Source organism: Trichosurus vulpecula, chromosome 5 (genome assembly GCF_011100635.1).
Source record: "Trichosurus vulpecula isolate mTriVul1 chromosome 5, mTriVul1.pri, whole genome shotgun sequence".
NCBI classification, from domain to species: domain Eukaryota; kingdom Metazoa; phylum Chordata; class Mammalia; order Diprotodontia; family Phalangeridae; genus Trichosurus; species Trichosurus vulpecula.
Genome location: NC_050577.1, coordinates 632,357 through 646,483, shown reverse-complemented (window position 1 = coordinate 646,483; position 14,127 = coordinate 632,357). Strand labels below are relative to the sequence as shown.

Sequence of the window (14,127 nt, the reverse complement as noted above, 5' to 3'; positions counted from 1 at the left end):
GCAAGGGTGGGTGGATGTACACATATGAGACCCTGGAGGGCAGGCTAGATACAGAGACAAAGCCTAGCACAGTGTTTTACACAGTAAGTGGGTAATCAATGTTTGATGGATGAATTGGTTGCTGTCACACAAACTCTCATTCTATGCTATGTCCCTTGAAGAAAAGAACAAGAGGTATGGAGAGTAGGGAGGGTAGAGGAGAACCTCAAATCCTGGATGGAGGTAAGGGAGAAGAGGAAATGGAGGAGGCACACAGGGAATCATGCGAAGGAGGAGATGAAAAGAGACTGTGGTGGTATAGGAGGAGGCAGAGGGAGAAAAACAAGGACAGTGAGGGAAATTGAACAAGTAAAGGAAAACTCCTTGGGGAAGAGGGAGAAACAGAGGCAGATCAGAAAGGGTAGGAGTGGAAAGGGAGAGAGAAGAGACAGGGAGAGACAGAGACAGTGAGAGGAGAGAGACAGAGGCATACAGAGACACAGAGGAGAGAGATAGAGACAGAGAGGGAGATAAGAAAAGCTTTCAGTGGGTTTGGAGGGGCCCCTGGGTTGTGACCCTTGAAGCTCACTTGAGCTGTGGTCTAGACGATTAACTGATTAGGACCCCAAGCTGTTCCTTCTGCCTTACACTCAGGAGCTCCCAGGCTATAATCTCCCTGACAGTGGTCCTCCTTGCTTACCTACCTTTCTGAGCCTCCTCACAGATCTTGCTAGAGGACTAATGAATGACCTCTCCTTGAATAGTCAGAGCCTAAACTATCAGCATCACCCCCACGGCCAGCCAGCATATGGTGCCCATGTGGGGGATCCTCCAAACAAAGGGCTGAGAGTAGCCACTGTGGAAGATCACAGTGAATTTCATTAAGGGATCCATGAAGACCCTTTAGACCTAACCAAGCACTGAGCAGTCCACAAAAGGCTTTGCAGTTCATCAGAGACCTTAGATAACCATGTACATCACTGTACATCTTGGGAGACCTAGCATGGCCCTAGGCAGAGCACCTCTTCCACAGGGGAGCTGCCTCCCTCCATCACGAATTATTCAGGAAGGGGCAACAAACATCATTGTCAATGTGAAGCAAATAATGAACTGAAATCAGAAATGGAACCAGGGCAGGGTGATCAGGTCTTTGACCCAGGACATCAAAAGTTACAGTGTTGAAAACATTTCTGCTCCTTCTACAGGTGGAAACCACTAAACTTGGCCTTGGTTAGCAGGAAACAAATTAGCTACAAGAGGAAAACTTGCACTAGGATGCTTCCCAGCCCAGTCCCACCTTGCCCTGCTCCCTCATTGGCTGCTTCCCAACAAAGTCACCTTGAAAAGTTACTCTGAAGTTAATCATTGCCTTTTAGTCTGAAGCCTAAATAGTTCCTGAGAACTGGAGAGGTTCCTTGTCTGGCTATTTTAGAAGAGGCAGCCCTGAGTTGGGTTTCTAGTGCTCTGGCCAGGATCTATCCCAGGAAAAACCATAGACTAGGCCTATCCCTGTTTGTCTGGATTGGGTGTTTTGGGGGCCAGCTTTTCAAAGAGTCCCAACAGCACTATGATGGATACAGGTGCCAACTGGCAGCTTGGTTACACCCTCCTACTCCTAGGTTGCAAGTCCAAGGCAGAGTGAGAAGGGGACCTGATCCTGGGTAGTGTTCTGAGAAAAGGGTAAGCTCAGAAGCAGCAGCAGTGGTGTGGCTTAGATATCAGGCAAGAAGCAGCATCTCACTTTCAGCATCTGGCCCAGGTTTCAGAGGAATAACCAGGGCAGCAATCCCAGACCAAAGGGAGCCTAAAATTCTTCCATTGACCCAACAGATTTTCCCAGCTGGCTGATTGGGAGTAGGGGTCGAGGGAGTAATAGGAGGGAAGTTTATTCTTTTTTTTTTTAAACTTTCTACAGTTATTTTATTTTTTCCATTTAATAGTATTTGGGGTTTTTTTCAAATTACATATAAAGATAGTTTTCAACATTCAATTTTATAAGATTTTGAGTTCCTAAATTTTAGGAGAGTCTGTTATCACACAGATTCAAATCCAGGTCAGAAGCTTGGAGAGCTCAGACCAGGGGACAGCAATCAAACTTTCCCCTGGAGACTTCTTTGGGAGCACAAAAAGGTTTCGTCCCTGCCCCTGAGATCCTAGAATAACACAACCCTCCATAATACCAACCCACCACTTCCCTCCAGAAGTGCCACAGACCCTAACCCTAACATCAAGTTCAAGTTGGGAAGTAGGCTAGAAGAATGGGCAGAAAAACTCCAAAACCTCACCATTACAAGCTATTGTGGTGACAGGGATGTTCAAGACACAAATGCAGAAGAAAATTAATCCAAACATCTACAAGTAAAGACTCAGAGAAAAACACACTTTTTGCACAAATGTAACAACAATTCCTGAGAGAGATAAAACTAGAGTTTTTTTTTTAAATTAAACTGTTTTTTGTAAAATGGAAGTGAGAGCACTAGAGGGGAAATATATAGAAAAGCTGTCAGAGCAGTGGAAAAAATTAGAAAAGGAATGAACAGTTTTTCACAAGAGGCACAAAACCTGCACAAACAACAAAGTCACTGATAATTCAAATAGATAAAATAGAAGCCAATGACACCATGATGTAGCAAGAAATATTCAAACAAAGCTGCATGAAGAAAATATAAAAAAATTGTGGAAAAACAACTAACATGGAAAGAAGATCGAGGAAAAAAAAATTTAAATAATTTAACTACCCGAACATCATGAACAAAACATAGTCTAAATGTCCAATTTCAAGAAATCAAAAAAAAAAAAAAAAAGAAACCCTACTCACATGTCTTAGAACCAAAGGGCAGAGTGGAAATAGAAGGAATCTGCCAATCATCTCCTGAAAGAACCCCTCAAATCAAAATTCCCAGGAATATCACAGACAAAATTCAGAGCTTCCAGGTCAATGAAACATTCTGCAAACTGCCAGAATGAATTCAAATCCTTCAGAGCCGATCAGGATCACATCACACATGATTTAACAGCCCCCACTATAAAGGATAGGAAAACTTGGAATACAATATTCCAGAAGGCAAGAATAACTTACCCAGAAAAACTGAGAACAATACTACAGAGGAAAAAGTGGAACTTTAATGAAATGCTTCCAGCATTCCTAATGAAAAGACCTGAGCTGTGGAGAAGCTTTGAAGGTCCAACACAAGGGCAAAGACAAACACTAACAGGCCAACATGAATGAACAATGACAAAAGACTAAACAAAGATCAACTGTTTAAATTCAAATATGGGGAGATACTACATGCTTCCCCTCTAGGACTCATCATCTTCAGGGGTGAAAGGGGGAGCACAATTAGACAAGGCTTGGAAAGGTCTTAAGGTGGTAGGGGTGGGAATGGAGAGAGAGAAGAAGAAGAATACATGGGGGGAGGCATGAAGTTAAAGGAAGGTGTGTACTAGATACTCACTCTCATCTGAACTTGGCAAAGGAAGGATGAAGAAGAAGAAGTAGGAGAGGGAAGAGGAGGGGAGGAGAGAAAGAGAGAGAGAGAGAGAGAAGGGAGGGAGGAGGGGAGGAGGGAAGGAAAGAAAGGAAAGAAAGACAAAGAAGGAAGGAAGGGAAGGAAAGAGGGAGAGAGAGAGAGAGAGAGCAAGGAAGGAAGGAAGAAAGAAAGAAAGAAAGATAGCATGCTTTGGTCTGTATTCAGATGCTATCAGTTCTTTCTCTGGAGGCAGATAGTGTTATTCATCATGCATCCTTTGGGATTGTCTTGGATCACTGAATTGCTGAGAAGAGCTAACTCTTTCACCATTGTTCATGGGACAATATTACTGTTCCAGTACACAATAGATCTAGGGATTCTTGCTCAGCTACAGGTTGGCCGAAATGGCCACTGAGGTTTCTCCCAGCTCCAAAATCCTAGGTTTCTGTGATCCCACTTCTCAGGTTGTTAGTGCCCTCTCACCTCCATCCTCCTGCTCCCTCTCTTTCCCAAACCTTCTCTTTGCCCCTTTCTGCTCCTGTGGCAGCCAGGTGCTTCTGTCATTGATAAGACCTCAGAGCACAGGGAGTGGTTGGTCATGTAGGGTTAGCCATGCCCTGGAGGGCTTGAAGCCTGGCTCTGCCACCTCCCCGACACCCCTACCTTGGGCTGCGTGAGTTTCCTCACCTATCACATGAGGGGTTTGGACTGGGTGTTGTTCCCTGAGGCTCTTCCTTGCTCTAAATCTCAGCTCCTGGGACAAACTACCTGTCAGGGGCAATGGTTTTTAGAAGGGAACCTGTGTAGAATTAAAACTGCTCAGAGGTCAGAAGTGGTGTAAGTGGGGGCCCTCCTTGGACACAGCAACTGGGAGGCATGGAGCCCTCCCTGGCCTTCCCTCTGCTTTGGCCTGGCTGGGGGAACCCAAGGTTCAGGGAAACCTCCTCAAGGGCTCCAAGCCATTCTGCTCTCACTCTAGCCTTCAGCCTTACCCCCTCCCCAACAGAAGCCTGGATTCTGCTCTGGCGCTGATAGGTGACCTCATTTTCTCTTCTTTATTCAACTTTGACCTGATTAGGTTGCATTACATATTCCCTCTATTTCCCTCCTCCCCTCACCACGTTAATTCGTTATCCAATTGTGTAATTGAGCCCCCCAAAGAATCAGTGGTTCACCTGCAGGTGGCTGGATCACTCATTTCTCTACTATCATATCTCTTTGACTTCTGCTTTTACCTTTATCTCCTTGTGTTCATTTAGAAAGAAATCTCTTGATGGTTGTATCATCCTTGGTTCCTGCATTTACTTCCTCTCTGTAATTATGTTGTCTGGAATGTTTGCAATGCAGGTGATTTGTTGAAGTCTTATTTTCTTTTGTGGGATGAGTTAACCTCTCTTTTTTAAACCAAATGTCAATCTTGTTCTTTTGTGGTGAAGCTCAGACTTGTAGGGTAGGTTACCTTGGGCTGCATCTTTAGCTCTTTGTACCCATTAATCCATTCCATCCTTGTAAGGGTACAGAAAAGTCTCAGGTTATTGAATTTTCCTCTCTTTATACCTAAAGGGCCTCCTCTTGGTCACTTGCAGAAATTGTTGTTTGTCATAGGAAATGTTCAGTTTAACCACTCTGTGTCCCAGAGTTTGCAGCATAGGTTCTTTCCCTGTGAGTAATCTGTGGAATCTTTGGATTGACATTTTGTTTTCAGTGGTCAGAAGTTCTGGGTGGTTTTCCTGTATTATTTCTTGCATCATTGTTCAAGTTTTTTTGTCTTGTCCTGTTCTTCTGGGAGACCTATGATCCTTACATTGTTTCTATGCATCCTGTCTTTGCAATTGATATGTTTGGCTTCTTCCAGATTGTCCTTCGTTTCTTCATATTTGCCTTCCCCTTCCTCAGTTCTCCCTTTTGTTTCTTTGGTGAGATTTGCATCCTTGGATTTATGTTTTCTCTTCTGGCAAATTTTTCTGCTATGCCTGCTATAAATTCTGCTTTCCCAATTCTGATTTTTCTTTTAAAGCACTGTGTTGTGGTTCCATGCTCTTTTGGGAATCCACAGAGTCCTCTGCCTCGTTAGGTTCTGATTCATTTTCTTTTGTCTTGTAACACCCATTCGCAGATTCCAGACTTCTTTATCTGGTCCAGAAGTCAAGCTCTCTTCTGCTATTCCTGTTTCCCTCTTGGTTAATCTGTTTTTCCTCAACTTCTTCTTCCAGTTTTCTTCTAAAGATGCTTAAATTCAGTCTTTCCCCTTATATTGCTCACTTTGTTACACTTTCTGCCCCTTGAGGGCAATTTCCCTAAGGGCTGGATCTCAAAGCACCTCAGATTTGTATGTCTCTGGGGAATTTACATTGCCTTGGCCTTGGTCTCTGCCCCCGATGATTTCTGGGGGCTAGAATGGACCCAGATGGATGACAGGCTCTTTTCCTGTGTGCTGCTAGGGTTCCCTCTGTCTGAACTCTATTGTAGTACAGATCATTGCTGTGCTGCTCTCCCACTCAGGACAAGCAGACTTCTTCCTTGTGATTTTCCAAGGCAGTGGGAAGAGGTCAGGGGGCACAATTCAGATCTGTCTATCCTCCTTGAGCAGCTTTGTGGGAATGCAATACTGAGTTGATGGAGGAGGGGGCCTGAGTACTGGTGTTGCAGTTAGGTATTGATGTTTCCTGCTGTCAGGTCATTGAATGGTTACTTCACGGGATTTTTTTTTTTTAAGAATGAAGAATTTTTGAAAATCACTTAGGTAGAAAAATACCATTTTCTGATAACACATGAATAATCAGAATACATCACAGAAAAGAAAAATTGTAGTGAAATAGTCAAAATTATATAGGACCAGAAATTTAAATTAGGTCAAATCCAAATGGGAGTGATCCACCTCGCAGACCCTTTACATTACATGGTAGTTCCTCATCTAAAGTGAAATTTCCTTTTTAGAATATCAAGCTTTTAACAATTTCCTTATTACCATACCTAAGAAGAGCTGTTGGTCCACTACATCCAGGACTCTGACAAGTGCACAATATGTGACATTTAGACTTGGTTTATTTCTCTATTTACATATTTTAATGCCTGTTTTCATGAAAAGGAAAGCAGGGTACAACCATATAAGTAATGGGTTCATGCTGAACCTTCCCTCTGGTCTCTCCTAAGAGAAGCCTGGACACAGACAGAAAAAGACAGAGGAAGTTTTTCCTTGAAAGATAAATTTACAGACTTGAACAATGTCTTTGCATAGCTTTACAAGGTAATTATCCTTAGTCCTTTGTCTGAACTACAAAGACTCGCCCCATTCATACAGTTTTTTCCCCTTATATATTCTTGAAAGGGTAAATTATGCCTTAGCTGTGATGGTTGGATATCTTCATGTCCTAGAAATGATGTCTTACACATAATCCTGGTTTGGAAGGTTTTGAGGCATCATAAGGAGCAGAGAAAATGTCAACTCCTCCTTCCTGCTGGCCATGTAACCCAGAAGTGCCAGCCTCTCTTCTCTGGGCCCTCTGAGTCTGGTCCAGCAGCTTTTCCTCACTTGACTTTCTCTGGGACCATGACCCTCCCCCAGGCAGCTCAGGAGGACCATGATGCTAGACTCCAAGGGAAGTGGTGGCTTCACCACTCCCTCTCCCCCATCTGCTGCACTGGGGTACCTCCCAAAGAAAGGGACCAATGCCCAGCCAGCAGCACCTGGTTACTCCCTCACTAATGAATGTATCTTTAGCAAGCCACCTCCCAAAGCTGTCACCCCAGCCTGAGCCTGAGCAGCAAACACCTTGTCAAAATTTGCTGGACTGAAACATATAGATTTGAGGAAGGGAAGAGCCCACGGTGAAATCCATTTCAAGAGCTCTGGGTCCCATTAGCCTAGAAGCTCCTTGAGGGCAGGGTCTGTCTTTACCTCTTTTTCTATCCCCAGCACTTAGCCCAATACCTGGCACACAGTCGGCACTTACTAAATGTTGATTGGTTGATTCTGTGTGATTGATGAGCATGCCTCTGCTCTCAGTGACAAAACTAATGACCGAGCCTGGGTCCAGCTGACCAGGGGCTTCCCCAAATCACTCCTCTCCCATTTAAAAATCCACCACATCAATCGTGTTTCCTCTGCTTATTGCCCTCTTTCCAGCCTCATCTTTAGATGCTCCCTCCAACCCATGGGATGGCTGAGGTGGGGCTCTCACCAATGTCTCACCTCATTTTCCCTCCTTGGCTTCTGGCTGGTTCCTGAGGCCAGATCACTCCATGGTCTTGCTCCACCCCATATGGGAAGCCAAGTAGAGAGCAAGGATGAGAGCAGGTTTGGGGCAGATGGTTTATATGGGTCTGGCCTGTTTAGGGAGTGGCTGTAGGCTGTGTTAGCTTCCTTTCCTCTCTCTCTTCCAGGACCATCCATGGGTGTCTGAAGGAGAGCTGAAGAAGGGAGTGGTTACAGCACATTCTGAAAAGTGTTTCCTTCACAACATGGTGGTTGAGGGGACAATGGATGTTTATCAAGCCCCAACTATGTTCAGAGGTCCAGCCAGTCAAGGATAGGAGGGACACAAAAGTCAGACCAGATACTTGTAACCCCTCACAGAGATGCTGGGACATGGCCACCAGTAGGAAGAGCCAGTGCAGGCCATGGGTCTTAGACCTCCAAGGTGGGAAGGGGGGCAGGGTCTCAGGGAAAAAAAGCAGGTGCCCCAAGGTGGGATGTGGCAGTGATTCTGCTGAAGCCCAGGGAGCAATTTGGGTTTTGTGGAGGGGGGATTGCCAAGAGGTAGTGCATTTCCCAAGTTTCTGAGTCTTCAGAAGTGCCCCTGACCCTTGTCTTCTCCCACAGAGAATGGCTCCGAAGACATCGACATTCTGCCCAGTGGACTGGCCTTCATCAGCACTGTGAGTCCCTACTCTCTCCTTAAGACCCCGAAGGGGAAGTCCCACTGCAGGGGGTGGGCATGCAGTTGGGCACACATGTACCTCACAGCAGGACAGAGGAGAGGGGGCATAAGCAGGCAAGTCCACAGGCAGCAGGCAGCAAGGTGGAACCACAGTGCCCAGAGCACTGGGCCTGGGAACAGAAGACCTCAGAAACTTCCTAGCTGCATGGTCTCGGACAGGTCATTGCACCTCTGTTTATCTTAGTTCCCTCCACTGTCAGAAAAGGAAAAGGGCCTGGTACATAGTAGGTGCTCTACAAATGCTTATTCCCTTCCCACTTTTCTCCATCTGATGAAAGAGAGAGATGCACCAGGTGGCCTCTGAGAGATGTGCCTTACAGCTCCAATAATAATAATTAATAATAATAGTTATAAGTAGCATTGATAGAGCACCTACTATGTGCCAGGCCCTGTGCTAAGTGCTTTTCCCAGATTACTTTTGGTCTAGGTCTGGGGGCCTTTGGTCGGTGTCTTTGTCTCCCTGCAAAGCCTTCAGAACAACTCTTGTTTACATGAATGTGCTGTTCTGTGCTTTTGGAAGGGGTTAAAATATCCAGGCTTGCCCAGTTTTGCGCCGGATAAGCCTGGAGAAATCTTCCTGATGGACCTAAATGAAGATGAGCCAAAACCCTGGGCCCTGCCAATCAGGAACGCGTTTGATGTGCAGTCATTTAATCCACATGGGATCTGTACCTTCATTGACAAAGGTAAGGCTCCTCTGCACACCTTGGGAAGGGGTGATACGGGTCCTGCATGGAGCTGCTGCCAGAAGACCCAGGTGGGGAGTGGCTCTTAGGAGCTCAGTCCTTCAGTATTCAGGACATTGCCCCGAGAACACACTCAGGTATTTGCCTGCTACAAACCCTCTCCCCCTTGGGAGACGACATCAGAGAATTCTGAAGGGGTGGCTCTAAGTCCTTGGGTGACAGATGCAGTGCCCATCCCTGGACCAAAGGCAGAGCAGTAAGTGGACTTCTGCCCCCCAAGAAAGGGAATCCAGAGCTTTTAAAAAATATATATTTTGAACTTAAATACACTATAGGAAAAGAAAAAATATATTATAAACTTAAATACAAAAGAAAAAAGGGAAAAAAGCACTGCCATGTACACAGCAGAACTTAAGAGAGGATTCAAAATACACAACAATAACTTTCCATTTCAGGGAAGTCTATATAACAAATTTTCTTTTATTCTCTGCTGTGCAATTTTACTTTGTTCTTTTTCCCCCTTCGCCCATCACCCCAAGAAGGTACAATTAAGCACAGATATATTCATATATATATACTTATATACATAAACACACAAACATACACAAATACACACATACATACATGTACGCATACACATACACAAATACACACGTGGATATCCATGCATAAAAACATAATACAAATATGCACATATACACATAAAGATATATACATTCATATACACATATCTATAATCATACTCATATATAGACATATACACTCATTTGCATCTGCACAAGACCACAATGCACTTCTCTGTCCTCTGTTTCTCTGAGGGTGGATAACCTCTTTTGTCATAGGTCCAAATCTTTCCATATTTTTCTAAGTCCATCAACTTGTCATTTCCCACTTCCAAGCAATGTACAGTCCTTATACTGTGATTATTTTAAATAGACTAAAACAATATTGATTAATATGGCTAACATATAGCATGGATTCCCTATTTTTTCTTATGATTAAATCTATCTTAGCTTAAAATTTGTCTCAACTCATGATTACTACCCCAATGTTTTTCGCTAATAAATTCTACTCCTGACCTTTATTTTATGTTTGTATCTCTTTATTTCCTGTCCCTTCTGACTCCTCTACTTTACTTCTACCTGCTACCTTGCCCTCCTATTACTTAACCTACCTCCCTCCAAGGATCCCTCCCTTATTCTCCAATTCCATTTCATCTAAACACTCTTCTATACCCCACTTTAACCTATACCCTCACCCTACCCTCTAGAAAACCCTCCCTTATCCTCTCCCCCTCTCTATCCCCTTAGTCTTTTGTATCGTTCTGAATTTAAAAGACTTTTATACCTTTCTAGATAAATACGTATTGTTCCCTCTTTAACCTATTCCCCATGAGAATAGGGTTCCAGAACTACCACCATTCATCCCCCATCGAATTCCTCTGTGTCAGTTCTTCTTCTTGCACCTCATTTGATTAAAATATTTATTCCTTTTACCTGTCCTCAAATACTTTTGCTTTTTAAAATCATATCATTACTCCAAACTTTCTTGTGAACTATCTAATTAATAACAACAACAAATTAAACATACATTTTACATTTCCTCATGTAAAAGGTAAACAGGCTGTCTTTATTGAGTCCCTTATAATTAGACTTTGCTATGTACCTTTATTTCTCTTGGCTCTTGTATACCAAATCTGCTATTAAGCAAAGTTCTGAAAGTCTGATAATTTACTAAATATCCTTTTTTGGTTCAGGATTGTATTTAGCTTTGTTGAGTATGTTTTTGGCCACAACTCCAGTTCTTTGCTCTATGAATATGTAATGTTCCTAGACCTGCAGTCTTTTAGGATAGCTGTTGCTAGGTCTTGTGTGATTGTAATTGTGGCACCACCATATTTATTTAAATTGTCTTTTATCTTATTGCTTGGAATATTTTACCCTTGAGCTGGAGATTTAGGAATTTGACTATGATATTCCTCAGTGTTTTCCTCATAGGATCTCTTTCAGATGGTGATTGGTGGACTTCTTTGTATTTCTACTTTCCCCTCTTGTTTCACTGTTTCAGGAAAATTCTTTCTCTTTTGCCTGCTCATTTGTTTTTTATTGGTAGCAGCTTAGTTTTGGTAATCCCCTCTAGTCCTCGGGTATGGGTGGTGACTCTGGCCTCAGGTCATCCTTCAGTTCTCTCTTCTAGGGTGGAGCTAAAACAAAGACCTCCAGCTTCCTGTAAGGGCCCAGCAAGCATCCTCCCTGCCCCACTGCTTCTGCACTCACTGGGCATGTGATGGTTCCTTCTTACCCAGGGCTCTGTCTCTGTATCACACCTGTGGCTGGTGTTCCTGATAAGCAGAGGTTCCCTTAATCTTCCCTGACTCAGACTCAGACTTCTGATTCTGCCCAGGAAGTGAAAGTTCCTGTGGCTGAGGCCAAGCTTACTATGGGCCTCAGTTTCCTCAAAATGGGAAACTCCTCCCTCCATCCCAGATTGGCTGTGAGGGACAGCTGCTGTCCAGTCAACAAAGGGAGGGGCAGGAGGACTGGGCCTGAGTAGGAGGATGGGGGGAGGGGAGAAGGCCAGCCTGTGCAGGGGTCAGGGGTCATGGCTTGAGCAGGGTGGGTAGCTGGTGCCAGCTGGTGCATAACCCTTCTATAAGTAAGTCAGTTATAAGCTTTCTGCACTTGACAGCAGCAGCAACAGCACAGAGGAGAACAAAGGCAGGGAGGTATTACAACTGGCAGGAGGTATTCAGGAAGCCCAGAATGAGGAAGCTCCTGATCACACTTTCTCCTGACCAGGTGCTGGGGCTGAGATGGGCAGGCAGAACCAAGATGGTGGAGCAGCAGGGAGAAGTATAGCCTAGCTCCACCCCAAACAACTCTTACACACACAGATCTAGGATATGCACCAGACAGAGTCCATGTTGGGAAATCCAAGAAGAAATGACAATGGGTCATTTTTCCATGACAGCACAGCATGGGAAGACAGAGAGAGACAGTGGAGTTGAAATCTAACTAGGAAATGTTCCACAGAGCAGTCTGTGAGGTCCAGGACAAGGAGATGTCCTGCACTCAAATACCTTGGGTAGGACACAGGAATGGGTGTCATTCATCACTGAGTTCTGGGTCACAGATCCAGTGTAGAGCAGGATACCTGGGCCAAGTGGCAGCATCCAGGGTGATGAGCTATCCTGGAAGGTTTGGAAAGCAGGCAGCAGAGGTGTGCCTCTCAATTGCAGACTCCTGCCCAGTCTGAAGCCTGAAGGATGATAATTGGGGCTCAAGTGCCAGACCAAAGGGGATCCTGCAGTGCTATCCCTTCGACCTAACAGAGCTCTCCAGCAGGCTGATGGTCAAACCCAGCAGCAGTCTATGGCACTTCAACCTTGGCAACCCCACAGTTGTGTCACTCAGACCTAAACCCAGGTCAGGAGCTGGCCGAAGTCAGATCAGGAGGAGGACACTGATCAGGTTGCGTCCTGGACCAGACCACCGTGGGAGCAATGAAAGTCAGAAGAAGGCTGGAAGAAGGAGGAAAAAAAGAATCCCACCAAAAATGATGTTATGGTTATAGATATTCTTAGGGCTGCTAGGTGGCACCTTGTTGCACAGAGCACAGGACTCGTCTTCCTGAGTTCAAATCTGGCCTCAGACAATTCTTAGCTATGTAACCCTGGGCAAGTTACTTCACAGAGCCAGGATCCAGAGGATTTCCTCTGCCTTCTTTGATCCTTCCCAACTGCTCAGTCCCTCAGTCCTTCCTTGCCTCCCTCCCTGCCTCCCAAACCAACTTGTATATCATGGTGTTGAGTCACTATCCGTCCCCTCTACATCTTTATATGGACTGATCTTTTTCATCTTTTCCACCTGAACGTCAGCTCCTTACCATTGGGGATTATTTCCTTCTTTGCTCTTGTGTCCCCATGGAAGGTGAAACTAAACAAGGATAAAGGGAAGATCTGACATTTTAATTAGAAAAAAAAACTCAACTTCCCAAGTGCAGGGCGGGGAAATTGTGCTTACACACAACTGAAAAAGATCTAAGGGGCTTAGTGGACCATCAGTTCAGTATGAGTCAGCAGTAGGAAGTTCTGGAGAGGGGTCAGTCAAGAGGGAATGATAATGAGCTTTATTTTGTGTGGGATGAAAGATGCTCACCAATTAAAAGTTAATAAGGAGCCATCTCAGGGCGGGAACAGAAACAAATTTTATTCAGTTCTTGAGAATTGGGCATCTTCCGCTAGCACAGAGCAGAACCAGCAAAGGAGGCAAAGTACAAGGGGCAAAGCACCCATAATTATGCCTGACACAAGAGAATCCCCGCCCACTTCTGACCCTTCTCCCCATTGACTGGGAGGCGGGCTTACAATCTGAAATCGAGGCACAGAGACTCCAATTCCCATTCCCTTAGTCAATGATTACAACTGAGGTGACATCTGTAAATCTAAAGAAGGAGAATAGGATAAGGGGAGGGGGAGACCCTCTCCATTCTTTTACCGTACTTTTACATTAAAGGAAAACAGGTCACAGTGACCCTATTCTTACTGAACAAATCTTGAAACCAGAACCATAAGAACAAAAAGTTCAGGGCCATCAGACTCTCGCAGCCTCAGAATTATCTCCACTTCCCTATTTCCCTATTTCTTGATTTTTAAACATGTCTTAGTATAGATATAGATATGTATTTATACAAATCTCCCCTGTGATGTCTTCACATTTGATTTACCTCACACAATTTGGTCATGTTGAGGTTGAGGTGTTCATGGGGCATCCCAGTGGAAATGTCCAGTAGGCTGCTGATAATGTCGGGGTGGACCTATACATTGGGGAGCCTTGAAATGACCGCTGAGCCCATGAGGTTGCCAAGCAAGAGTGTGGAGGGAAGTGAGAAGGGCAGACAGGGCAGAGTCTTGGTTGACACCCATGCATGCGAAAGGGGCAGAGAACAACTGGATTATTATGTTTCCGGGCAGAGTGGAAGCTCCTTAGGAATTCTTCTCGGACACTGGAGGTGAGAATGGGTGGCTCTGTACGCCTGGAAGAAACAAGAGAA

At 44.7% G+C, this 14,127-nt stretch overlaps 1 protein-coding gene across 4 annotated transcripts in view; it reads left to right on the top strand.

Moving 5' to 3' along the window:
* LOC118850271 (serum paraoxonase/lactonase 3-like) overlaps nucleotides 1-14,127 on the top strand; it is a 120,656-nt gene that overhangs the window by 91,198 nt on the left and 15,331 nt on the right. For all 4 annotated transcript variants that reach the window (XM_036759538.1, XM_036759536.1, XM_036759539.1 and 1 more), the window contains 2 exons: nucleotides 8,272-8,327; nucleotides 8,910-9,075. In XM_036759538.1, coding sequence (XP_036615433.1) covers nucleotides 8,272-8,327; nucleotides 8,910-9,075 — 222 coding nt within the window. The remainder of the gene's footprint in view (nucleotides 1-8,271; nucleotides 8,328-8,909; nucleotides 9,076-14,127) is intronic.